We start from the raw sequence: 24,500 nt of genomic DNA, 5'->3' as shown, positions 1-24,500 counted from the left end.
TTCACATCAAACCGCTCTGAATTCCCCTTTAAATCTCTGAACGGGACCCATAGTGCAGCTGTAAATCTTCCAGTTTGCATAATTAATTAGTGACTGATGAACGGCTCCTCAGCGGCCAAACCCTGGCTAATCTGAAGGGTCACATGCTCCAGAGAGAGTCTTACTGCTGACTGGTTAGAGATATTTGACTTGAACTTTGAATCAGTAACTTGTACTCGTAAGGGGTGGCGCGTTTGGCGGAAACAACTTCGGGACGTTGCTGCTTTTGAAGGGAGAAAATGCGCTCGTGTGGTTGAGAGCTCTTTCGTGAAGTCATGTATTTTCTACGATGTGGATTCATTGAAAGTAAAACTATTTTGGAGTAAAACAGCGTTTGGACATGCCTTCTGGAGAGCAGTGCTGCCCTGAGCACCGATGAACGTTAATAACAGGTGAGCCTGCAGCGCTTCGCTTCACTTACTAACAGACCTCCGCTATAGATTATGTGTCTTTGCGTTAGAAACTGTTTCGTAGCGAAAAAAAACCACAGTAGTAGTAATACAAGTAATAGGACGTAGCATAAAACGCCAGCAGACTCTGTGGGAACACAAAACAGCGACATTATTGCTTCTATCTAAATATTAGATTGTAAAAGTCTGTAGGCTATAATATAGTTATTACAGTATAACAGCATGTGAGACGTATTATATGTAGTATAACAGTAATAGGCACAGTTGTACAGTGGTTTCAAAACGGCTAAAAAAGAGGAACAACACAGTTTAAAAAACAAGGAAGAGACAACTCGTAAGAGACCAAACTGTCCTATCTCTTTTTGCCATCAACACATTTGGGTTTGTCTAATTATATCTGTGTCCTGTAGAGACTTCAGAGAATGGGGCATGTTGAAGAGGAGACTCTCTTGGTCGTGTGAATGTTCAGTGTTTATCTAAACAATGGAGGATAACCCAGGCAGTATAAACAGCATGAATGACAGCACCAGCCAAATGCTGTCAGAAAGCAGCTCCGTCAGCTCTGAACCTCAACCAGATTCTCAGATAGGTGGAGGTGATCTCCTTTCAAGGGGGCAAAAACTTTCTGAACGTAGAATCTCGAGTTATACTGTAAGTGAAGGGAGTCTGACTCGCATGCGTAGGTCCAGACTGCAAAAGCAGCCTGAACTTCAAGGAGCACCAGAAGCTCAAGAGAAAGGCTCTCTCACCCCTGCCATGCGAAAAAAGTACCTGAAGGACTTATTTTTGAACTATAAGTCACACACTGGACTGTCTAGTATATTGTCCCTCAAAGGTGATAGCCAGTGGTCGAGGGATGGGGAGGACGCAGGAGGATACAGCTTGGAGGACACTAGCAGTGGAGCATTTTGGGCTTTGGACCCCTTGGAGCATGCATGGATGCTGTCTGTGGTGGATGGGAACTATGACACCATGGAGGAGTTTCTCTCTGAAGACCCCAGTTTGCTGACCAGAAGGGACTTTATAAGTGGTTATACGGCTCTCCACTGGCTGGCCAAGAACGGGAAACATGAGACGTTGATAAAACTTCTGAAACGCGCTGAAAAAGAAGGTTCCCCGGTGAACGTGAACATAAAAGGTAGTGGGGGTTTTACACCTCTCCACGTTGCCGCCATGCACAGCCAGTACATGGTGGTGAAGATTTTAGTGGGAGCGTTCGGTGCTAACATAGATGCCATGGACTACAGTGGGAAAAGGGCTTGGCAATATCTCAGAGAAAATGCACCACCGGAGATGAAGGAGCTCCTTGGTACATGGGACGATGAACACAGGTACTGGCAACTGAATCTTAATAACAATAGTGCAGGTGCTGTAGTGTCCTTAGTACAGGACTCACCAAAGAACACTGATGTTGTGGACTCTGTAAACAGAAGAACTGGCAGGTGGCAGTTTGGGTCATTTCGAAAGTTACTTTCTCCATTTTTCTCAGGAGGCAAGAACTGAAGTATGACTAAGAGTAAGTTCTACAGGTGCCAAAAATTACAAGAAACATTTCAGTTCAGGAGAGCAACTGTTTATTACCACAATGTCAATTTTTAATTAAATTTCTAGCCAGTAAAGACCCTGTGTGTAAATGGTTTGCGTTTGAAAAAAGGGTCAAATATTTACATTTCACATAAAACATTCAGCATTACTCTTATTTATATATATACTTTCTGCAAACATTTATTAAAGAGAGACATGAAAAAGCATTTCCGGCTGCAAAGTCACAGGAATGTTTTAAAGGCATATATATCTGCACTCTCTCTTTCTTCTGAACCCTCCAGCTGAAAACAAAGATGCAAAGTTGTTTTATGTAAACACTGCAAGTTTCAGTGCCATTTCTTTTGGTCTCATTAAAAAAATGCAGAAATTTTAACAGCCTGCCATCACGTCCCTTTTGAGTCATTTGTGAACAGATAATGCCTGATGACCTCTGCATATAAACATGTGTTTTAATGGAAGGAATTAAGACAAAAAAAATTTTAAAAAGGCCTTATCATTGTCAATTTCACAAATTTGCATAGTAATCTAGATATAGTGCAGAATTTAAAACTTCATTTTAATAGCCATAACCTTTTTTTAAGATTCTAAAAGTTTTTGTTGTTTACTTCTATGTTTAAATGAAAAAAATAGCTCCACTAATTTTAAATATATATGTATATAATAGCTACTAATACTACTACTTTGCCTTATAACACCCTACATGCATCTTCCCACCATTACTGGATTTTAAAAAGTAATTAAAATTGTAGCCCAAACATTTATCTCAAAACTATAATTGAACAGTATCTTCACAGTGTATTCATAACTATTTCATGTAAAAAAACATTTTGTGATGTCACTTTTAGAGGCATTAACCTTTTCAGAGGTCTGGTTCCTATCACCACCACTGTTAACAATTCTGACTTGATATGCTTGTCTAGAACAGAGCATTTCACATCAAAGCACCATGAATGACTTTGTTTACATCTTTACAATTGACTTCTGGAGAAATTAAATGCAACACTTCTTCTGCTTCAACCATTTTTTGTAGACTGTTGTTTGTAGGGGTTGTTGTCTTTTTGCAGGACCCACCTTCTGTTGAGATTCTGTTCATGGATGGATGCCTGAACATTCGCCTGTAGAGTTTCTTGATATAATGCAGAATTTATAGCTCCTTCAAGTGATGGCAAGTTGTCCTGGTCCAATGCCAGCAAAACAGCCCAAACTTTGATACTGCCACCACTGTGTTTCACATTTGAGATGAGCTTCTTCTGCTGAAATGCAATGTTTGTTTTTTGCCAAACACCCTTAAAGATCTATTTTTGCCTTATTCGTCCACATGACCTTATTTCAATAGTCTTCTGGCTCAAGTGGTCTTTAGGAAACTTTAAACAGGCTGCAATGTTTTGAGAGAGTTGACACTTTCTCCATGCTATCATTCCATATGCACTCTTCCTCTTCAGTGTTTGCTAGATTAAAGTCTCATGGACACTGACATTAGTCAATGTTAAAGAGGCCTCTGTGATCTCCCAGAATATTACATGCCTTACTCTTGGAGTCATTTTTGTTGGATGACCACTCCGTGGAAGAGTAACAAAGATGTTGAATTTACCCCATTTGTACACGAATCTGCCTGACAGTGGATCAGTGTTCAAACTCTTCAGAAATTGTTTTGGAACCTCTTCCAGCATAATGAACATTAGTAAAAGTTTTTCTGAGGTCCTGTGAAATCTCATTTGACTGAGACATGCTGTATGTGGTAAAGACCAGACTTTGATGGTGAAAAATTATATGTTTTTTTAAATAGGGTAGAGTCAGCCACACCTGATTGTCATCCAATTGATTGAACCTCCTGATCCTAATCATCACCTATTATCAAAGGGATAATTCTAGAGATTCACACACTTTTGCCAACCAACATATATAATATTGGATCACTTTGTTCAATAAATGAATGAAAATCTATATGATTTTTTGTTATTAGTTTCAAGTTCTCTGTATCTATTTTTATATCTATTGAATGAAGATATGAAGATATCAGTTTAGGTCAAACATATGCCCAGATGCTAAAGGGTTCGCAAACTTTCAAGCAGCTCTTTATATATATATATATATATATATATATATATATATATATATATATATATCCATAAGCCAATGGGACCAGACTTTTTTCCAGGTCATTTTGGGCCAATTCTTTTGGTCCATTCATCATGACATTTACACAGACTGTAAAAGGGCAAGACGTGTTTTCAAATAATGTCAAAAACTGAAAAAAAAGTAAGATACAAGGTTTTGTCCCGACAGCAGTGATCGATAGATAGATACCCTCTTCTTCAACGGTCAGGTACCAGGAGCAGGTATTATTTGGGTGGTGGATCATTCTCAGCACTGCAGTGACACTGACATAGTAGTGGTGTGTTAATATGTGTTGAGCTGGTCTGAGTGGATCAGACACAGCAGTGCTGCTGGAATTTTTAAACACCTTAGTGTCACTGCTGGACTGACCAACACAAACTGTGCAGTAACAGGTAAGCTATTGTCCTGGACTTTACATCTAAAAGGTGGACCAATAAGGTAGGAATTTCTAATAGAGTGGACAGTAAGTGGAGTGTTTAAAAACTCCAGCAGCACTGCTGTGTCTGATCCACTTGTACCAGCGCAACACACACCAACACACAACACCACGTCCAAGTGTCACTGCAGTGCTGAGAATGACCTACCACCCAAATACAATGCATGCAGAGAAACAAATGGACGACAGTCTGTAACTGTAGAACTACAAAGTGCACCTGTGTGGTAAGTGGAGCTGATAAAATGGACAATGTAGATACAAAGGTGTACTTAGTCAAGTGGCCAGTCTGTACATTCTGTACGTCTGACAAAATCTGTACACCAGATTTTTTTTCTTTCATCACCCTCTACCTTTCTTCTGTACAGCCTGTACAAGTGTGTTTGTTATTTGTAAACTTGCATTACTCGTACTGCATAATTCCACTACAGTCTCTCCCAGAGGATGTGTTACCCTTATGAGTCTTGATTTCCCACATTCTTTCTCACATGCAAAGCTCTACATCACGCATGTCAAACTGGGGACCTTCCTGACCAAAGTGCTGTGGATATTAGTGTTTACTCTCATCTAACGCTCTGAATTCAGTTCATGAAGTCATTGCTGATTAGCTGAAGAACTGGATTAGGTGAGCTTAAAGCAATGTGCTGAAGTCTGCAGTGTTTTGGCCTGCAAGCACTGGATCCTGACACGATTTACATGAAGGGTATCTGCATAACATTCATAACATCTCACATGAATTCTAATAACATTCCTAAATGTTTTTATCAACACACAGTATTCAAATTAACTTTGCATTACATCAGCAATGAATGTGTTATTTTATGTTTTCTTAAAGTAAAACTCTGCATATACTATATTATTTCCAATTAATCTACTTATATTTTAACAGCAAAAAAAATAAACAGTCCCAAGTGTTAAAAACCTGGGTCCATATTCACCAGTTTTAAGAAACAAAATCTTATTATTATTTATTTCTCACCTACATACTTCAGAGATGAGATCAATTGATTCTTCAAAAGCTTAAGATTTTTCATTTAACCTTTCTCTTAAAGACAAATTTAAAAATGTCTAAGAAAAAAGGCTTTAAATATTTTCATCTTACATCTTCTGAGCTTGGCAATCAATCCAGAGCATTTGTTGTTTCTTCCACCAGCTTTTGATTTTGCTTTACTTTTATTTTACTGTCCTCAAAACACTTGAGAATTTGTGAACCAATTTTTTTTTTTAAGAATTTAAGAACATTATGAACTTCGTGCTTATATTAGGAAAGCTTTCATGAACCCACCCCTAGGTCTGCCTGAAAAAAAAATTGTTCAATCTTAAGATGGCAACATAGCATCCTTAAAATTTGAGTTAATTAAGCCTCAAACAGTAAGTTCACAGAACAATGCGTTTCAGGCAGGCAAATGTGATTTTTTTTTATTTTTATAATTTACACTGCTATGGTAAAGGGGGCAAAGTCAGTTACCATTTCTTCTGCCACTCTCAGCTTCCACATCACACAACCTTTATCCCATATAGAACTGTCCTGAACAGCGTTTAATACTGGACTGTTGTGTCTTGTGCTCATTTTTTATCACCCACATAAGGCTTTCACCAGATGGAGGCACATTCATGAAAACCCACATTCAACAAGAAAGCGCAGAAGGCCAAGATTTTTGGTTTGTTGCCAAATCATTTATTGTTCCACAAGAACGTTTCCAGAGTATCTGTACAAAAGAGAGACTGCTGTTCCACATAACATGGCTTCTCTCCAGGCCTGGGCCGAGTTGGTGGTGCTGGCAGGATGAAGATGCAGGCAAAGCTGAAGAGGCGAGTGGCGGACTTACAAGCCAAGCTTGGTCCTTCTCCAGTGCCGACGCTTGGAGTTGTACCTGCAAGCAAGAACAGGAACCCCAAATGAAAACATTACTTACTAGCAAAGCCAAAGTTAACTGTTCCAGAATCAATGTATTCTTGATTCTATAAGTATAAAATAAGATCTGGAGAGATCGAGTTAGGACCAACATTCTATTACACAACATATATAAATCTATTTTATGACAGTACCAACTGACACAGAAACTAAAAGAGCAGCTACATGTGCCAAGCTACTTCTGTACAGGGATCCCTTAACTGTTCCAAGTTCTTTTGTTACCAAAAAATGGGAACCTGCACGTAACATCATGCTTATTTACATGCTCTAACAACCTGATAATACTCTAAACTTAATCAGTGTGGATGGCAACACTTACTGAAAGCAAACCTGGTCCTGTACCACCCTGCAGCCTTTAGCTCAAAACCTAATCTATCTGATCCAGATACAGGATGCTTTTAGGAGCATCTGAATATTAGAGTCAAGTTAGATCTTAGCTCACTCTCCATGGTGGTACATCTCCAGAAATGGGCATCCCTATTTTAGCCCATATTTTGAACAATGAAAGCTCTCTTAAATGGCCAACGCTGTCTCTGCTGAAGAGCACTCATATCAGACAAGAATGATGAGCTGTGTCTCTAAAGCAGGTTGTTACTCTCAGCAGGATAATGGCAGTACTTCCACCAAATGAAGCACTGTAATTGCGTCCTGCTTTACACAAATGTTCTCGAGCATGTGTAAGCGCCCATCACCAACACCGATCAGGAGTTCCCAAAGCCAATGAGAAGGAATCTAAACGCTGTGTTATCCCTACTACAAAACACACAGTTAGCTATGTTGAATAAGATAAAGCACAAATATGTTCAAAATGTCTACACAATATGGGGTTCCTTGGACCGACTTTGGGAATCTCTATCATAGACCAGTCACAAGAACCATAAGCGGCAGCCAGAGCTAGCAATCTCTCTCCGCGGGCAACTGAATGGACAGCTAACATTATAGCTCTCCATTAAAACTACAACGTCAGTGCAAACAGCGGGTATTTCCTACCTGATCTTGTTACCGGTCTTCATTCGGATCCACTGTGGAATCGGTCTGTTCTGCTTCTGCTTCTTGGCGAGGAAGCGCTTAATCCTGAAAGTCTTGTGCGACGCCTGAAACATAGTGAGACGCTGGTTAGCTGGAGTACTGTTAGCATATTAGCCAGCCGGCTAGCTGTAAAAGATAAATACAACTTCCCTTCTTTCAGGGAGTTAACATTTATGCACACAATCAAGCGCACAGTTCAGGAAACTTAAGCTGTGCTTGTTGGGGAACGACATACAACTTGGTCATGAATTTGTGGGCCTGTATCAAAACCGTCAGTAGCGAAGCTGAAACTGAAGCGCCGACTGTGACGAGCTTCAGTAAAATTAACGGTTTATAAGAGGTTAATAAATGCAATTCTTAAATTCATTAAAATAAAACAATCGCTGGCATACAATGCTGAAGAAATCTGCCACAAAACATGAGTATACACGACGATGTTGACTGATTGTTTCTCACCATTCTAGACACACAGTCCTTTCACCACAATGGCGGTGGTTGAAGAGGAGGAAGCGGAGGAAACAGAGCGGCTGTATATCCGCCTCACGGGGCGGGACAATGGACAGTCATAGCAACAGCGACACTCAGCGGACCCACCAGCCTCTCAGTGACTGCAATCATCTACAGGTAACTTTATATAATAAAGAAACATGCCAGGTTAACTTGGTTAACTAAAAAAAAAATAATGATCTAACAAGAATCATGTGAAATATGACTGCAGCACTTCAACGACCTGCCCTTCAGTCCGAGTATCAAGAATGTATGATCTGTAAGAACAGTGCACTTTTAATCTTAAAACTATGTTTACATAATGCTGCTATAACTATTTTTTTAAGTTGTTTTCCATGATATGAGACAGTAACATTTATATGCAGTTCCAAATGAAAGAATGTATTTTTGCATTTCAGCAATTTCATGTTATGCATCTAAAGATTAAAATCACTAATCTGTAAAATTAATAAAATTGGTATTTCTACTCATAGTATGATTTTTTTGTATGTGAAAATAAGTTATAACACCAATAAAATATTTTTGGATGTCACGCGTGAATGTATAGGGAAATAAGAACAATGTCCATTTACTGTAAAGTTAAAGCTGCGCATGAGCATAGCATGGAACAGCAAACAGTTTTGTTTTTCAAGCATGAAAAAAAAAAACCTTTAAAAGGGGCCTTTTGCCCTACTATTGGGGCAAGATTGCTAGTCTTTGCATTTTTCTAAAACCTTTAATAATGAAAGTACAACCGAAAAAATATAATATTTTAGAATGAAGCTGAGGATTTTATCAATGTGTCAATAATTCCACTGCATTTAATAAACTCTGACAAATGACAGTAAAAACATTAGAAACATTTGAAATATTTCGATAATTACTTAACCACATAGTATTACAATTATATGTTAATTTATTTAGAAATTATGACAATAATAATTATTATTATTATTTAAACCAAACAATGTTTAACGTTTCATTGGTAAGTGCAATTTTTTTTTCTAAGCCACAAAACTTGCATAGAAAATCATCTCCAGCAAGACAGCTAAAAATGTTGCCTAACTCTAGCTAACAATCACTAATAGCTACAATGTAATAATTAGCCAGAGGAACTAGTTTGTCTTTATAATTAAAATCAAACTAAATATTTTTGCAACAGTAGTGTAAAGGGTGCCTTTTGCCCCTTGTCTATGGGAATTTCTTACCCCAAAGGAATAACTTTATATTTTCACTTCGTCTGATTTTTATTCCCCTCTCCATGTGCTACCCCGTCTACAACTATAATCCACCCCCCCAGAAAAAAAAACATTTTAACAACTTTTCTACAATATAAAACCACTGATCACTATCCTCCAATGACAAAACATTAAATCAACTTGCCCAAAACTTTAGAAGTATAAATCCCAGAAATGCAGTGATTCAAATGAAACTCATAATGAACTGGACTATAGTCACTCCGTAATGTGTTGAGGTGGTTTGGCCCCATTGTTTAGTCAGGAAAAAAGCGGGGAGGCAGCATATTACCCTTAAGGGCTTCTTCACCCCCAAGTTACCCTGCCCAAAAGCACACTGCTGGGACCTAAAAGTGCTCATAGCTGCCTTTTTCTTAGTCTGATATTTCCATTTCTGTGGGCTGCAACATCTAAAGGAAAATATCCAATGCATTCTGTGTTAGTCTGTACCAGTAGAGGAATGTATTTCTCTAGAAATTTCAACATCCAGGTTACTGAATTTTCTATTTGTAACAAGTCAAAGAAAGAAGAACTGAGGAATAATCTTGAAAACCTATCACCAGTCATCCCAGGGGCTTCAAACATAAACCAGTTCTGATCTGATGAAGACCCTCACAAGAGTGGGTAATTGTCTAATTATACCACAAGACTTGTGACTTATTACTACTACCTACCATTTAAAAAAAAAAACAAAAAAAAAAACACTGCCAACAAAGTCAGTCTGGAGCAGTATTCTTTTTTTGGGTAAAGCTTTATTGCAAAAGTAGGGAAGGCCACTCACCAAATTCAACAAGATTTCCAAACAAGAGCAAAAAACAACAAAAAAACTGTGGCAAAGGCATGTCACCAAATCTCACTTTAGTGCATGGCTCATATTCCATGTACAAATTAAAAGGCTGGTTTGGAGAACCACCAAAAAAAAAAACAAACAAAAAAAAAAAACACTCCTTAAATCATCCAAATAAACTCCACATCTGAGGTGTCAGACTAAACTGACTGAATGTATTATCAGCTAAGTGTATTGTGAAACACTTTTTACTAATCACGTAGAAGGAAATCATTCAAGTGAACTGAAATCTGACAAGGTTTACCTTCTAGGTACTACTGTTGGGGTGTGGAACATTAAATGATTTGGAGTAGTAGCCTAACATACCAAAAAAGCTGAACAGCTGTGAAGTACAATAAGTTTGGCTGTGTACCAAGAGTAAGGTCACTTGGAGTCCTCATGGTCCAATCACTTTGGCTTCTCTTGCTATACCCCACTGCTCAACTCTAAGCATCAGTCAAGGAGTGAGAGCTTTCCCTTGTCTTTCTAATAAACAGAAATGAAAGGGGGCTCATCCAGGCACTGAAGGGTCAGGTGGTTTTGTTTCTGCCTCTTTGACAAAGAGCTTGAGAAGGACAGGAACTTCTTGCTTTGGCAGCACCATTCTTTTCAGGTGCTCAGTTGCCTGGCTTGACCAGAATTCCTCCTCAATCATGTCATGCTACCATTTTGGCCTGTCCTCACTCTTCGCCCTTCTCCTGTGTATTCCTTGCGTCCGTCTCAGCCTTCTTATCTCCAGCTCTGCTGTCTCCAGCTCTATTGCGGCTCCTCGCCCCTGGCTGGTACAGCTGAATGGCAGGTCGATCCTGGAGCAAAATGAAAAGCCCTCATTATGGAAGATCACATAACTGGAAAATAAAATTCATTTTATTGAAGCATGTTTTGGTAAACACAGTAAACTGAACATTCAGTGTTAATAAACCAGGGGTTTCACATTCACAATAACTGAATGAGGAAGATCCATCTAACTGGGGCTAACGAAATCAGTGCCTACAGCTGACTTTACTACTAAATAAAAATTTCACAGTGCAGTGAAGTTTTTGTTTTGTTCACTCTGAACACAACTGTATCAGCTCATGGAGGGCTTGATGATTACCTGTAGAGTTGAACGAGCCTTGTTTGAGTATAGTAAAACTACAGTGTGTAGGGCTGCTTGAAAACTGGGGTTGAGAGCCATTATTTTAGCTTCTCAGGCCATATTTTCTTTCCCAAAATAGTGCAGCATTTGGTTACAGTAAAAATATGCATTTTATAACATAACATTTCACATTTAATGTTGCACTAACTGCACAGTGGGTTTTTAGGATGGTTACCTGATAAGGTGGCTAACTGACAATTCCAATGCCTGGTTCATGTATGACAAACAGACACATATCAGCTAAGATTGTACCTTGTTTCTTAAACGGTCCTTTTTCACATTTTCCTCCTTTTTACCATCTTTAGAGGACTTCTCAGTCTTGTCAGGTTGAGTGTGACCAGAGGAGTCTCCAGCATGCTCATTCTTTCTCTTTTCCCAAATACGCTCCTTTTCTTTTTTCCCCTCATCCTCTCTCTTTTTGTAAGTATTCTCTCCATCATGTCGCTCCTTCCTCCTCCGACGCTCCTCGTCCTGCCTCGTGATTCGGTCCTTCTCTTTTTGACGGTGGTCCCTCTCTCGATTACGGTCTCTGTCTGCATCGCGATCTCTGTGCTCCTTCCGTCCATCCTCCTCTAATCTGCATTAAAGGTCAAGAAGGGCTGATTTAATGTGTTTCTTTTCTATTAGCAATGGACTCATGAACATCTATGGATATGGACCCAAATTTGTTTTTGTATTTTTGAAACAAGACAAAACCTACAAAGCAGCTTTTCAAGAGAACAATAACAGCACTTTCTATGATAATTAATATAATTTTCATAAGTGGAACTGAAACATCACTGGGAAAAAATATCAAAGATGCTCTGAGTGCTCACTTTCTTGTCTTATCTTCTCTGTGTTCACCATTTTGACGTTTCTTTGCATCTGCTCCTCCTGGAGCTCTGTCATCCTTCAGTTTTTCACGGTCTGGCTTCTTCTGCTTCTCTTTTGGCTTTTCAGTATCTCCATTCTCTGGTTTATCTGGTTTCTTCAAGAGCTGAGGCAGAAAACAACAACAACAAATGTCACTGCCACATAAGAGTGAGGAACAGGAATCTTTAAGAGAATAAGGAAGTAAATCTATTTTGGTACTCAGAGTCTGCAAAACACAATATAGTAATGTACCTTGATTTTTGGCTGCTCCTCTTTAGCTTGGTCTTTGTCTTTTTCGGGTACTTTTTCTGCCTTTTTTAATTTCTCAGCCTCTTTGCGCTTCCTTCTGTCCTCCTCTCTCCATTTGCGCCTTTCTTCATCACGCAAGCGTTTTCGCTCCAACTCTCTCCTTCTCCTCTCCTCCTTCTTTTCCTCTCTTAACCTCTTAATTAACAGAGTTAGAATGTGTAAATATTTCTACTGACGCATGCATCAATGATTCACAAACAAAATCTGTGCTGGACTCCTATGAAACAGCTGATATTTCACAATGAAATTAGCCATTACTCTCCAAAACATATTAAAGCATAAGGAATGGAAGAGAATGTAACTTCAAGTGATTCACAATGAAGAAGACAAGCACTGGAGCCTATTCAGCAAAGCACGACTGTTTGTTTACACCAGAGAGTGTTCAAATTTAGCGGAAGTGTTTAACATTGATGAAAGGGTGCAGGCATCAAAGTGTTTTTTGGACTCTTTGGCCTGCATAATTAAACTGAAGTTACCATGAAACTGTGATGTTTGCTTCACTGGCTGTGAGATGGCTTTAACTGAAATCAACAGGTAGTCTAATACTCCTACCTAATAATATATGTGGACACATCCGTGCAGGTCATTAATCCAACTCTATTTTAAATAACAAAAACATTTGATCCAACATTATCTATGACCTATCCATTTCTAATTGTCCATTTTCAACTCTCATCAATTTTACAAGAATTGAATGAGTGTGACAGTAAATATCAATATGATCACTTAACAGAAATACTTATCAAACATTACTTTGTTTGTGTGTGTGTATAAACACAATATATATATATATATATATATATATATATATATATATATATATATATATATATATATACACATACATATGTACACACATACACACACACACACACACACATATATATGTATATATATATCGTCTCTGACTTTACATCTACAAGGTGGACTGACAAGGTAGGAGTGTCCACTCATTGTCCACTCTATTAGACACTCCTAACTTGTCAGTGCGCCTTGTAAATGTAAAGTCAGGGATGATCATCTGCTGCTGCACAGTTTGTGTTAGTCATCCTCTAGTCCTTCATCAGTGGTCACAGGATGCTGCCCACAGGACGCTGTTGGCTGGATATTTTTGGTTGGTGGACTATTCTCAGTCCAGCAGTGACACTGAGGTATTTAAAAACTCCAGCAGCACTGCTGTGTCTGATCCACTCGTACCAGCACAACACACAATAACACACCACCACCACATCAGTATGTATATATTTGCATATATATTTGCGTCACTATTTGAACTTCTGCTCACCTGTTTGTTCTTAAGAAAGTCCAACAGAGGGGTTGTTTTCTTTGCTGCAATAAAAAGTAACAAATAATTAAACACACTCATTCTGCTAATAGTTTTGAGCACATATTTAATTTAGCTGTGTAAGTCCACTAGCTTACCAAACAGTTCCTTTGTCTTGGCCTCTATTTCTTCTAATAATGTCTCAGGGGTGGAAGAAAGTTTCTCATCATCGCCACTGTATATCTCCAAAAATCTCTTATAATCAGCATCTATAAAAATATGAAATTACTTATTGCTGGTCAAAAGAACACTGCAGACTGTCTGTTATCTTTGAGTATGGTATGAGTTTCACATCTCCTAACCTTCCTCGATCGTCCCACTTTTGGCATCCTTCTTCTTACTTCTCTTCTTCGCAACCTTCTGGAATGGCGCAAACTCAACAATCGCAGGGTACTCTTGGCCTTTACACAAAAGGCAACACTGGACTTGTTACACATTACATGTATATACAAAATCAATCCAGCAACCAATCCCAACTACATACTTATCACCAACTATTTTAAGAGTGATTCAGAGAACTTAGAAATCATAGGGGAAAATACAAAGCTGGCAAATGAGAGATATGGGCAGACATTTATGTCCAAACCTTGATTATCAATGAAGACATAACCATCAAATCGGTCTCTAAAAAGAACAATATCCTCCTGGTTCTTGAAATTTAGGTATGCTCTTGCAAAAAGGTGAGGGTAGAGGCTGCAATGAAACAGAAATCTTAGATCAGTTCCCCTGTGAATCCATTATATATCATCATGCAAGCACCATTTACAACACTTCAATTCAACAGTACATGCTTTCTTTTGTGAAAATGTGGGCCACAGACCTGGTGTCACTAGAGAAGAACTCAAGATAATCCACTTCTGGGAGAGGCTGCAGTTGCTCCTCTAGCTCTTCCTTAGTTAGACTGGGAGGGAGGCGACGAATTACGATCTAATTAAAATGGGAATAAAACAGAGAGATATACGGTAATTAAAAACCATGCTAATTAAATGAGATACGTTATTAATGCCTTCGCGATTTATTTGCATTCATTTAGCTCGTCAACATTGAAACCAAAACGCAGTCATGAACCTAGCTAGATGCATGACTGTTGCTCGTCTTGACCAGCTGGTTCGTGAAATAGACTGTTATTATACACAAAAGGGTTCTACAGATTAGCGTTAGCTAGCTAGTTAAGTTAGCTAGCTAGCCAGTTTACTGTGTCCGCAAAATTAGCTACAGCTGAACCCATGTCCGCAAAAGTAGCTAACTGCCTTGAAAAGGGTTAAGAAATGTATAATGTATTCTATGTGGTCACCTGTTGATGTAACTAATGTTAGACAAAATAAACAACTAACTTGTTCTACCGCACAACAGCCCTGTTACCGTGACGAAGCTAAGAAGCTAACTTACAACTTAGCTAGCCAGCTAGGCTAACTACCTTTGTCATAGTCTCCTTCTTCTCTTTGTTTGGCTTCTCTGTTTTTTCGCTTTCTTCACATTTTATTTCCACCTTCTTTTCTCTGGGCCGCGTATTTTCTTTGTCTTCTTTCATGTTTTCGTCGGACTTTGTCGAGTGACACAAGTTACTGTGTTATTGTTCAGCCAGAAGCTCGTAAGCTGTCAAGAGTCGAAAGCGCTCCACAACTTTTCCTATTGGTCTGACGGAAACACGGAGGGCGTTTCTGATTGGCTGGAACAGAAACCTGGAGGACTCCTCTCGGGAGCGCTGGCCAGACTAAAGGGCATTAAAAGCCGTATTCGACTTTTTAATGCGCTTTTATTACACTTTATCAACTGCTCATTTTAACACGTTTCTTGACTGATTTCCGTGAACCTTATATGTATTAGTATCAAATGCGGGACTTGTGGACCATTTGAACCGCCAGACGGCGCTGTAATATTACACAGTCAGTCATAAGCAGGGAGAGCGAGACTCACCGGAAATCGATCTGTGACCGTGAAGGCAGCGGACATTTTGGCCAAAACAGACGAAACAGAGTGTAGAGGGAGACTTTTAAAGTCTGTATATCTGTATATAGGCCTCTCTTCACCCCAGTCATGTGGTATGAAATACTCCCCGGTTTTGCTATAATGACAGCGTGCTTGATCATTCCTGGCATCGCTACTGCAGAGATACAAAAATACACGAACAGTGGAAAGGTGAGTGAACACAGCTTCACCAGCTCTGCCGCTATTTCTTCACTTCATCTTCTATCGCTTAATCAGTGTATCCGACTCTACAGCTGTCTTTCATTTTGACGGTAGCGGCAAAAGGGTTTCAAATAACGCTGCACATCCTCGTTTGTCTTTTGTGCGCTGGACAAATTCCACCATCCAGTGCAGTGCAGGTGCACACTCGCCTGGGTAGTTAGCATCTGTTAAATAAAACACCTACTGCCACGTATTTATTATTATGATTATCATTAATATGATTATTATAATTATTGTCATTTATTATTACATGAGGCTCTTATTAGGGAATATAACTTGTTAGGGGTGGTCGATATGGCAAAAATATAATTTTGTGATACCTCAAGAACTGATATAGGATATGCCACAATTTTTATTTTTTCTGATAAAAGGTACCAGTAGTGCCACACTTTAAATAATGCTATGGAAAAAAATGAATATAATGATTTGTATTCAACATTTCACATTCTGAAGTGCAACAAATCTAATTAAACAGAACAAATTATGCTGTCTTTGTAATGAAACATGCTGTCGGTCAGTGTTCGTTAAGTACTGACGATATCCACAATATGCTGAGAAATGCATATTGTGACATTTCGTGATGTAATTTATCATGGTAATGATAAATATTTAATATTTCCCAGCTCTAGTTTGGCTGGATTTATCCCGCCCCAGACACTCAGTCATAGCTAAATTAACTGGAATTAAAGTTGGTGGTCCTGTGACTTTTTGATTTGAGGATAAGGAGGACAGAGCAACTAGTTCCTTTCTAAGGTGAGACAAGATGTAATCTGTCAGTTTTCAGTCCAGTCGTAGGACCAGGATTGAGACCCCCTGTAGAGAATATAGGAGGTACTGCTTAGGGACCCTGTGGAATGGAATCTTCTAAATATGGTAATTAATCTGAGAAGTTAAATTAGGTGTGTTTGGGCAGGAAAATATGCAAACTGCCTTGGACATTGGTTCGGTTACATGGCCATCACTAAAGCTAAATCACCTAAAATAAATATAGCACTTTTTCTTTTCTGATTCTGCTATGGATGTTCAAACCTTCAATATCGGCTGATGGTGATCTGGGCTGGGTTTCCCAAAAGCATCTTAGAATGAAAATTACTTTTAAAGGGTAGGGTGAGCATCACACTGAACTCTCTCTCTACCGGTTTAATAACTAATGCTAAGATGCCTTTCGGGAAACTGGGCCCTGATTCCTTTAGAACTACTAAGCTTTAAAATTAGCCATGTTTAATCAAAGCACTTTCACTTAAGATCAGCATCTAAAGTAGGCTGTCATGTTCGAACTACCTACAGGAAGAAATGCATAGCTGACATCACATGACAGTGTGTGTCCTGTTTTAGGCTGGATTTTTTACAGATTTTTTTTCCCTCCGATGTTCAATGTAGCATTTTGTGTTGATAACGTCCTGATACCGATACGGATGTCGATACCTGGTATCAGAGCAGTTCCATCTCTACTGAAATGGCAACAAAGAAGATGGACCATTTTCTCCAAAATACTGAATCTTAGTCAGATAACCATGGACTTATACATCCAAACAATGGATTATCCATCATGGAGTATTGATTTGCAGCATCTTTTTCTAAAACATAAATTCATATTTCTGTCATCTGTCATGAGTGTTGAGTTTGAGTTGGATTTTTAATGCATCTTTAAAATCTAGGTTAAGCTGTCTAATGAATGAATGCTAAAAATAGGCAAGAAAATTAAGTTTAACTATATGGAATGGTTTCATAGACATGGATTAAGCTAGTCTTGAACTAAATGTCAAGTCACTATTGGTAATTCTTTTTAATCTAGGCTTAGACTTAATCTGAGTCTGGGAAACTGGCTCGTAATGTCAGTTTCCTGTACAGAGATGTTCCTTCTAAAGGAGAATCTCCATTAGGCATCATGTGTAGTTCTGGACTAGGCTCTACACTATGGGCTGGTTTCCCAGGCATGGATTAAACGTAATTTTGCAGTGTCAGTGATGAATCACCATTGGATATTGTTTTTAGTCTTATGCTTAGGCTTTATCTGGATCTGTATTCCCTAGTCATTTAAAGACTGTAGATCAGATTAAAATGTAAGAATGGGAAGATAAAACAGTGCTTTTGTCCTTATTATTATCAAGACAAACTCTTGATTGAAAACAAATCATGTTACTTTAACCTAGATCTAATCAGACTGCTTTCTTGTGTTGTTTAGGAGAAAAGAATTGCGAGAGCCCCTTACCAGTGGTACTTGATGCAGAGAGACAAGCGATTGTCGGGGACTGGAGTACATTACAAGTCAAAGGTGATGATTTCAGTTTTATTCTATTATATACATTATATTTCATTTTCAAATTTGTATATATTTGTGTTTTATATTATGTGTGTTTTGAGGAGTTTTCTGAAATGTCTATTTGATTTCACAGGGACTTGAAAACATTAACTGAAGATCACCCAAGAGCCCTGCCCCTGTCTAAAACTTTTGAAATGTGTATTTTGTCCAGCTGTCTATTAAAATAATGTATATACTTTATTTGTCCAGTCTGTTCTTGAATTGTGTGTTGTGTCAAATGTGTAGCCAAGACAACCAGAAGTAGTGTTCCCCTATAGCAGGGGTGTCCAGTCTGTATGTTTTTATTCCAGCAAAGCAGGAGATCACATGATCAGTTGTTTGGTTGAAACCAGTTGATTAAAGCAGTGGTATCAGGTGAGCCACACCGGCCCTTTGTGGGTAAACTAGATTACCTACAGATGCTCAAATAGTTAATAAAGTAATATACTCATTTGATTGTTGACTGCATTAGGTTTAGGTCAGTGGTCACCAACCCTGGTGACCATCTTCCCATGGAGTCTAGTTCCATTCATACTTCATGCAGGTTGATGTGGGTTTGAACACAACTCTGGAAAAAATGTAGATGTCAAAGAGAATAATTGATGACCACTGATTTAGTTTTTGTGCTTAAGCTAAAAATGAGATTTAAGCTTAGGGTTAGTTTATTCAATTCACAGTTCTTTTGCATTTAATAGATGTTTCGTTGAATGTTAGTTTAACACAAGTTGAGCATCTACAAAGTGTCTGCAGTGGACTATCAAAATAAAGTGTTGCTACTAATTCTGTCAGCTGTAGAGATGGCAAGCTGTTAACTTGTGGAATTTAACATCTGACAGGCTCAGCTTGTGGACAAAGATGATCCACAGAGCTGTGTCACAAAATGCTGAACTCAGTGGAGAAAAAATAGGCTACTGCAATAAATGTTCCTGAATACAAGAAAACATCCATTTTGATTCTTTAAAATAATGCACTTAAAATACTTTTACATAATTTCTTAGTAATCTTTTTTTTTTCACAGTGATTCCATTGGAAGCAATTGCCCCTCTGCAGTTTTGCAGACCCTCAGTCAATGATAACAATTTATCTCATACAGTGGCACACTGTATGACCAATAACTGGGGTACTGATTTGTCATACTTATTATAGGTTATTATTGCCACCATGGTTTTACTCAGATCTGGCATGTCTGGGATTCTGTAAGCCACAGGCTTCTTACACTGGTTCTGGAGCACCTCTGCACGTTTTAGTGTTTCCCTGCTCTAGCATGACCACTTAAACTCTGCAAGAGCTTATTAAAGGGTAATTTTACCAATTTTTTAAAACCTCAGAATAATTCTGTCCTTGGGATGCAATTTAAAGTGGTTTGATGTGAAGTGGTTCATTGTAGAGAAACATAGACTCAGATTTTTTTATAGTGGTGGTGACAGGATACAGGGGTCATGGTCACAATGTCTACAATGCAAACATAGCCATTTTATTTACTTTCCAAAACCACCAGTGAACTTTTATTTATCTTATTTCTATCAGCCATTTATTTATGTAGAATTTCTTAAAAAATGCTGGAGTTCCCCTTTAACAAGCTGGTTATGTCATAAGCTGGTTTAATAAGATGGATGTTTGTTAGACCAGACTACAGTCTTAGTTAAATTCACTCCTAAGAAAGCTAGTGTCTTGGACCTCTGTGAAAACTGGGTGTTTAATCTTAGTCCGCCAACATGTTACGAAGTCATGATTCATATCAAGTTTTGAAATGTGAATGAACCATGCCAAGAGATCTCACAACAACAAACCAATTCCTATCCAAATACTTCTCATCTAGTATAAACTATCTGATAGGGGACACTATGGTACATACTACTACTGTAATATAGATTTATATATATTATAAACAAAACACTACAAGGTATTCTTATGTATTTTGAGGACATGAAATTGCTAAATGATAATACACTGCAATGATCTTCTGATAATCCTTTTTGTCATTACATGCATGAAGAAATCCCCCGATTTAGAATTGCCTAAATCCCTTCTGGACCCACCAAGAATTTTTATTTACAGCTTCCTTCTACTTATTTTAAAACCTAGAATATACATTTCATTACAAACAAAATTATATGTACTATGTACAAGCAATCTGAAACAATTTGAAAAGTTGCACACTTTTACAATTAAAACTTGGCAGTCACTCAATCAATCGTTTTCGAATAGAAAACAGTTTAGACAGGTTGATTTTCCGAGTTTGCAGATTTATTAGTACATTAAATGTTTTTATTCACAACATTTAATTAAATAGATGATTAAAGAGATGTGTCAGGAAAACTTTTCTAAACCCTAATACAACAGACAATCTTTAGAATATTGACTCACTCTTTATTTGAGAAAAAAAATAACAAAAATACATGAAAGCTTTGATTTATGAATATCTCACTATATTTTGTAGGGCAAGGACTTAGAAGAAACCATAAAATCAACATTCAGCACGAAGAATGTCCACTAAATTATGATTCAAAGAAAAAGAAGGCTGACAAACTTTAATGTTAGCACTGTGCTTGACAGTCTACTTCTCTTCTTTGCCTTTAGTCTTCCTGTACACCATTTCCCTTAAGCTGGAAAGAATTTTACATTCCCGTTTTCTCCTTTCCTCCTGGTTGAAGGATGCAAGGGCCCTCTTCTCGTCTGCACTGTAAATCTGGTTTTCCTTTCTCAAACGCACAGCCTCCATACGCCGATGTCTGGAATGAGCACAGATGGGTCAGTACACATAGTACAAAGCAATACACAACACAGAGGTTTGCACATACAGAAAAGGCTACATACCTGCTTCCACTCATCACATAGCCAGACTTCTCAAATTCTGCAATCTCCTCACTGGTCAGACCAATTTCACCTCTTCTTGGAATACGCTTTCCTGCTTTAACATACTCTGCCATGGCAGCACCTTCACCGGGTAGCAGAGCATGACCAAAACTATAGATTGTGGAGAGAAGGATTTAAAAAAAAATAAATAAATAAATAAAAATAAATAAATCAGTAACATTTTTGCATGTGAAAATATCAATATTTCCAACTGTGATGTACAAACAGTGGGTAACACAGCAGATGCAGATACCCACTCTAATGGTTTATCATCCTGTGACAGGTGAGTTAACGGTGCTTCAGGTCCAAAAACATGTTCATCCAGAGCAGTTTTCTCAACCCACAGCTCTTCATTCATATCCTCTTCTTCTTCTGCAGACTGATCGCTGCTGGAACTGCTGGACTCTTTTCTGCTCTTCTTAGCCTTCTTCTTCTTTGATTTCTTCCTAAGATGATAAAATTACTTTAACACAGAACATCTTCACAGCTTAGACCACACATAAAATATAGAAAATATAGAAAGAAGTCTCTTACTGACTTTTTACTTTTCCTCTTCTTTTTCTTCTTTTTCACCTCTTCTGCAAAGAAACACATTTTAAAATCAATATGAAATTAACATGGACCTTTTAATATTGTTAGTTCATGTCCCTGGACATGGTAAGCATGATTAATCATATCATTTAAATGGCATAATTCTTGTTTTCCCCAGATCTTTCAAATGTAATGACTTTTACGGACCTCTAAAATGTCTTTTGATTTTTGATGAGAATAGTGGGGGCGATTGTAATGTCTGCTCCCAGCTATTCTCATTCACCATAGAAAGGAAAACGCTAAGCTAGCTAAGAGACCCTCCCTGATTGTGTTCCACTGGGAAATAATTCATGTTGAAATCATTATAAAGGCTTTTTTTTAAAAGACAAGTTCAGTCTGAACATGTGTCTTTCTTTTAACAATCAGTCCACTGGATGAGGTCTAAAAGCTATTGTCTTATGTTCCTACAGCATACAGTGGATTTTGCAGGGAGTAAAAAACCAATTTAGATTGAGTTTGAGTAAGAAAAACAGACTGACCCTCAGAGTCACTTTCAGACTCGCTTTCCTCAGAGTGCTTCCGGGCTTTCTTTTTCTTTGATTTCTTCTTCTTTTTCTTCTTCTTTTTTCTTTCCTCTGAAATCAAAATCCTTAATTAACCTTCTACCTCAACCATACAAATAGCACTTACCACAGAATACAGTGTATGCAAATTCTGTAGAAAAAAAGCTCTTTTTTTTTCTTTAATAAGTTGATGTTAAGTGCTCACACAGTAAGGTACAGCAGAACAATTTCCTCATAGGTCATAGAATGAAATAGCAAAACTGCTTTTAGAGACTGTATACCTGATGTTTTCCAACAGGAATTACATCACAACATGCTTTACTGAGCAAATCATGGATTACGTCAGTGGTTAAAGAACAGTGACCAACTGCATATTTCATGGTGTGGTGCAATGTATGTATGTTGAATAAAAATCATCGTATTCATAGTTTTATAGTATTTTAAACACAACATAATTGGTTCTTTTTTGTCTGTTCCAACTTCTCAAACCCTACATATCGTGGTACATACCCTGTATTGTGATATTTTATATATTTTCCCTATCGTCTACCCCACTTTTACATCAAAACTGTACAGCCACATGCCAAATTGCGGCTTCCACTGCAGGTCCACCATGGATCAGTTAACTGCAGTTAGCACAGCCAGAATATAACTATCAAGCTAACAGCAAAACAATGATTGTCTGTTAATAATTTGGTGAACACATCAAAATATTAATTTGTCATTTGCACGTTAACCTGATAATGTGATGCCGTTTAACTGTTTTTATGCTTGTGGTGGTACAAGACCACTAGACTACTCCTTTAACTAGTATGCTAGCAATAGTAAATCACCTTCTGAACTGGAATCCGAGCTGCTGTTTTTCACATCCTCTTCAACAGGAGTGTGTTCATCTGAGCTGGTAGGAGAACCAAACTCAAAATTAGTACATATAACATTTGCATACAATCTTTAATTGTGGACAAGACGCTTAATTTAAGAAATTAGACTTACTCAGGTTCTCTGACTCTTGGTGAATAGCCCCAGACCTCAGGACAACCCAGTTCACCAATCCTCTCCCGTTCTTGCAAACGCCTGATTAAGACAAAACTCAATTCAATTAGTATATTTTTGCAATCAAGGTTGGCACAAAGCAGCTTTACAGAGATTGTAAAGCAGGACAAGCTATGTTAAACAACTAAATTTCATAACCATGGTAAGAAACAGTCCATTTTAAGAGCTGCTTTTAGCCCTAAAGCCCAAACATACACTTGAAAAACATTTAACTTAAAGAGAACACTAACTAAATATTTAAACAGCTCAACCGCACAAAACTGACAAATTAGGCAATATACAGACTCGAATTCTCTTCTATTTTCAAGATTGGGCAACATTTATCATTGTTGATTTGTTAATTTTATAGGTCGTTATTTTGCGTAAGCTTCTACCGCTGTATGTGAGTTTTAACGGGGAAAAATGTTGATTGTGAGTCTTTTTTTGTCAGTTGCTCCCGGTTACATCCGACACTGGTCACTGCGCACTTTCGGTGGTTCAGAGATTTGGAGTGAATTGCCAACAAAGCCTGAAACTTCACACAGTTGTGAGAAATAAACATCACCTGGCGATGAAAGCTTCTTGTCTTTGTCGCTGAGCATCGTCCCTCTTATCATAGTAGTCGGATCCTCTGTGTCCTCTGTCCCAGGATAACTTCTCCCGTTCCCTTGACCTGGACCTCGACCTGCTGCGGGAGCTCCCGGTCCTGAAACGGTTTCTGCTCCGGTCTTTGCCGTCTGTCCACCTCGCTGACCGCTCTTCAGGACCGTCGTGTCTGGAGCTCTTGGCCGCTGGACTCGCCTCACTGGCCGGACTGCTGGAGCGACTGCGCCGCCGCCTTCTGGGGCTGAACCCCTCTGGACCTCTGACTTCGAGCTCCGGCATCTTTCGTGATTTCCTCGGTTTAAAACAGCTTTCAATCGCGATTCGAATCGATCTCCAAGCCAAGTTAGCTAAACTAAATAATTACTGCTTATTTACATTACTGAGCGACACTGACGACACACTGCGGGCTAGCTAGCTGTTTACTTTCTTTTTATCCACGCAACGAGCTCAAAAGTGTACAGATTTAACTTAGCTTTGTACCTCTGACCTACTCCGCTGTAGAACTGAGCGTATAGTCCAAACCGTTCTGACTGTGATAAATGTTTTTAGCACTAGAAAAGCTCGCTATGGCGAACTTCTTGTTTATGGCGCATTAAGGCCCAGTCAGTCCAGTGTTATTCAGGAGGGCTAAAGATTCAGACCCTGTTCTGCGGTATCGCCCCCTACAGCACCGGAGCAACAACGACAGCCTGCAGGGATCAGCACAGACCGCGCTTAGGGTGCTATTTCAGCAGAAATATCTCGCACTCAAATCATAAAAA

General features: G+C 38.5%; 5 protein-coding genes and 1 non-coding gene across 7 annotated transcripts; 2 read left to right on the top strand and 4 right to left on the bottom strand.

The window, feature by feature from the left end:
* Positions 1–209: 209 nt before the first annotated feature.
* On the top strand, positions 210–2,493 carry sowahd (sosondowah ankyrin repeat domain family d). The gene is made up of 2 exons (XM_036567889.1): positions 210–431; positions 860–2,493. Exon 2 carries the CDS (start codon positions 933–935, stop codon positions 1,950–1,952), a length of 1,020 nt encoding a protein of 339 aa, XP_036423782.1. The 5' UTR covers positions 210–431; positions 860–932; the 3' UTR covers positions 1,953–2,493.
* A 3,707-nt stretch (positions 2,494–6,200) lies between these two features.
* rpl39 (ribosomal protein L39) lies at positions 6,201–8,047 on the bottom strand. The gene is made up of 3 exons (XM_036569043.1): positions 7,946–8,047; positions 7,451–7,554; positions 6,201–6,419 (listed from the first exon to the last, which is right to left on the bottom strand). The coding sequence occupies exons 1-3, from the start codon at positions 7,946–7,948 to the stop codon at positions 6,371–6,373; spliced, it is 156 nt and encodes a 51-aa protein (XP_036424936.1). The 5' UTR covers positions 7,949–8,047; the 3' UTR covers positions 6,201–6,370.
* LOC118807399 lies at positions 7,029–7,115 on the bottom strand. Its single transcript, XR_005007212.1, has one exon. It is a non-coding gene; the product is annotated as a small nucleolar RNA SNORA69 (small nucleolar RNA).
* A 1,893-nt stretch (positions 8,048–9,940) lies between the features above and the next one.
* On the bottom strand, positions 9,941–15,281 carry upf3b (UPF3B regulator of nonsense mediated mRNA decay). The gene is made up of 10 exons (XM_036569040.1): positions 15,077–15,281; positions 14,480–14,586; positions 14,246–14,352; positions 13,962–14,060; positions 13,758–13,868; positions 13,621–13,664; positions 12,279–12,470; positions 11,990–12,150; positions 11,427–11,751; positions 9,941–10,842 (listed from the first exon to the last, which is right to left on the bottom strand). The coding sequence occupies exons 1-10, from the start codon at positions 15,188–15,190 to the stop codon at positions 10,717–10,719; spliced, it is 1,386 nt and encodes a 461-aa protein (XP_036424933.1). The 5' UTR covers positions 15,191–15,281; the 3' UTR covers positions 9,941–10,716.
* A 291-nt stretch (positions 15,282–15,572) lies between these two features.
* Positions 15,573–18,352, top strand: ndufa1 (NADH:ubiquinone oxidoreductase subunit A1). Its single transcript, XM_036569042.1, has 3 exons — positions 15,573–15,798; positions 18,035–18,124; positions 18,246–18,352. The coding sequence occupies exons 1-3, from the start codon at positions 15,697–15,699 to the stop codon at positions 18,264–18,266; spliced, it is 213 nt and encodes a 70-aa protein (XP_036424935.1). The 5' UTR covers positions 15,573–15,696; the 3' UTR covers positions 18,267–18,352.
* A 2,024-nt stretch (positions 18,353–20,376) lies between these two features.
* Positions 20,377–24,379, bottom strand: LOC118807160 (NFKB activating protein). 2 transcript variants are annotated; one of them, XM_036569038.1, is made up of 8 exons: positions 23,699–24,379; positions 23,095–23,175; positions 22,935–22,999; positions 22,078–22,173; positions 21,546–21,585; positions 21,265–21,453; positions 20,969–21,118; positions 20,377–20,883 (listed from the first exon to the last, which is right to left on the bottom strand). In XM_036569038.1, the coding sequence occupies exons 1-8, from the start codon at positions 24,016–24,018 to the stop codon at positions 20,709–20,711; spliced, it is 1,116 nt and encodes a 371-aa protein (XP_036424931.1). In that variant the 5' UTR covers positions 24,019–24,379; the 3' UTR covers positions 20,377–20,708. The 2 variants fall into 2 exon arrangements, with proteins under 2 accessions (XP_036424931.1, XP_036424932.1); XM_036569039.1 differs by having other exon boundaries at positions 21,546–21,582.
* Between the last annotated feature and the right edge of the window lie 121 nt (positions 24,380–24,500).

Source organism: Colossoma macropomum, unplaced genomic scaffold, assembly GCF_904425465.1.
Source record: "Colossoma macropomum unplaced genomic scaffold, Colossoma_macropomum, whole genome shotgun sequence".
NCBI classification, from domain to species: Eukaryota; Metazoa; Chordata; class Actinopteri; order Characiformes; family Serrasalmidae; genus Colossoma; species Colossoma macropomum.
Note: the sequence above shows the minus strand (reverse complement) of the source record. Positions and strands in the feature narration are given on the sequence as shown.

Excerpts from the sequence above, each read along its gene's own strand:
- sowahd (XM_036567889.1), top strand. The coding sequence starts at position 933 with ATGGAGGATAACCCAGGCAGTATAAACAGCATGAATGACAGCACCAGC.
- rpl39 (XM_036569043.1), bottom strand. Across the intron at positions 6,420-7,450 it reads AAGACCGGTAACAAGATCAG|GTACAACTCCAAGCGTCGGC; the intron begins GTAGGAAATACC and ends TCTTGCTTGCAG.
- upf3b (XM_036569040.1), bottom strand. The coding sequence starts at position 15,190 with ATGAAAGAAGACAAAGAAAATACGCGGCCCAGAGAAAAGAAGGTGGAA. Across the intron at positions 12,471-13,620 it reads ACTTTCTTAAGAACAAACAG|AGGTTAAGAGAGGAAAAGAA; the intron begins GTGAGCAGAAGT and ends CTGTTAATTAAG. Across the intron at positions 11,752-11,989 it reads AGAGAAGATAAGACAAGAAA|ATTAGAGGAGGATGGACGGA; the intron begins GTGAGCACTCAG and ends CCTTTAATGCAG.
- ndufa1 (XM_036569042.1), top strand. The coding sequence starts at position 15,697 with ATGTGGTATGAAATACTCCCCGGTTTTGCTATAATGACAGCGTGCTTG. Across the intron at positions 15,799-18,034 it reads AATACACGAACAGTGGAAAG|GAGAAAAGAATTGCGAGAGC; the intron begins GTGAGTGAACAC and ends TGTGTTGTTTAG. Across the intron at positions 18,125-18,245 it reads GAGTACATTACAAGTCAAAG|GGACTTGAAAACATTAACTG; the intron begins GTGATGATTTCA and ends TTGATTTCACAG.
- LOC118807160 (XM_036569038.1), bottom strand. The coding sequence starts at position 24,018 with ATGCCGGAGCTCGAAGTCAGAGGTCCAGAGGGGTTCAGCCCCAGAAGG. Across the intron at positions 23,000-23,094 it reads CCAAGAGTCAGAGAACCTGA|CTCAGATGAACACACTCCTG; the intron begins GTAAGTCTAATT and ends TTCTCCTACCAG. Across the intron at positions 21,454-21,545 it reads AAGAAGAGGAAAAGTAAAAA|GAAGAAATCAAAGAAGAAGA; the intron begins GTCAGTAAGAGA and ends TTATCATCTTAG.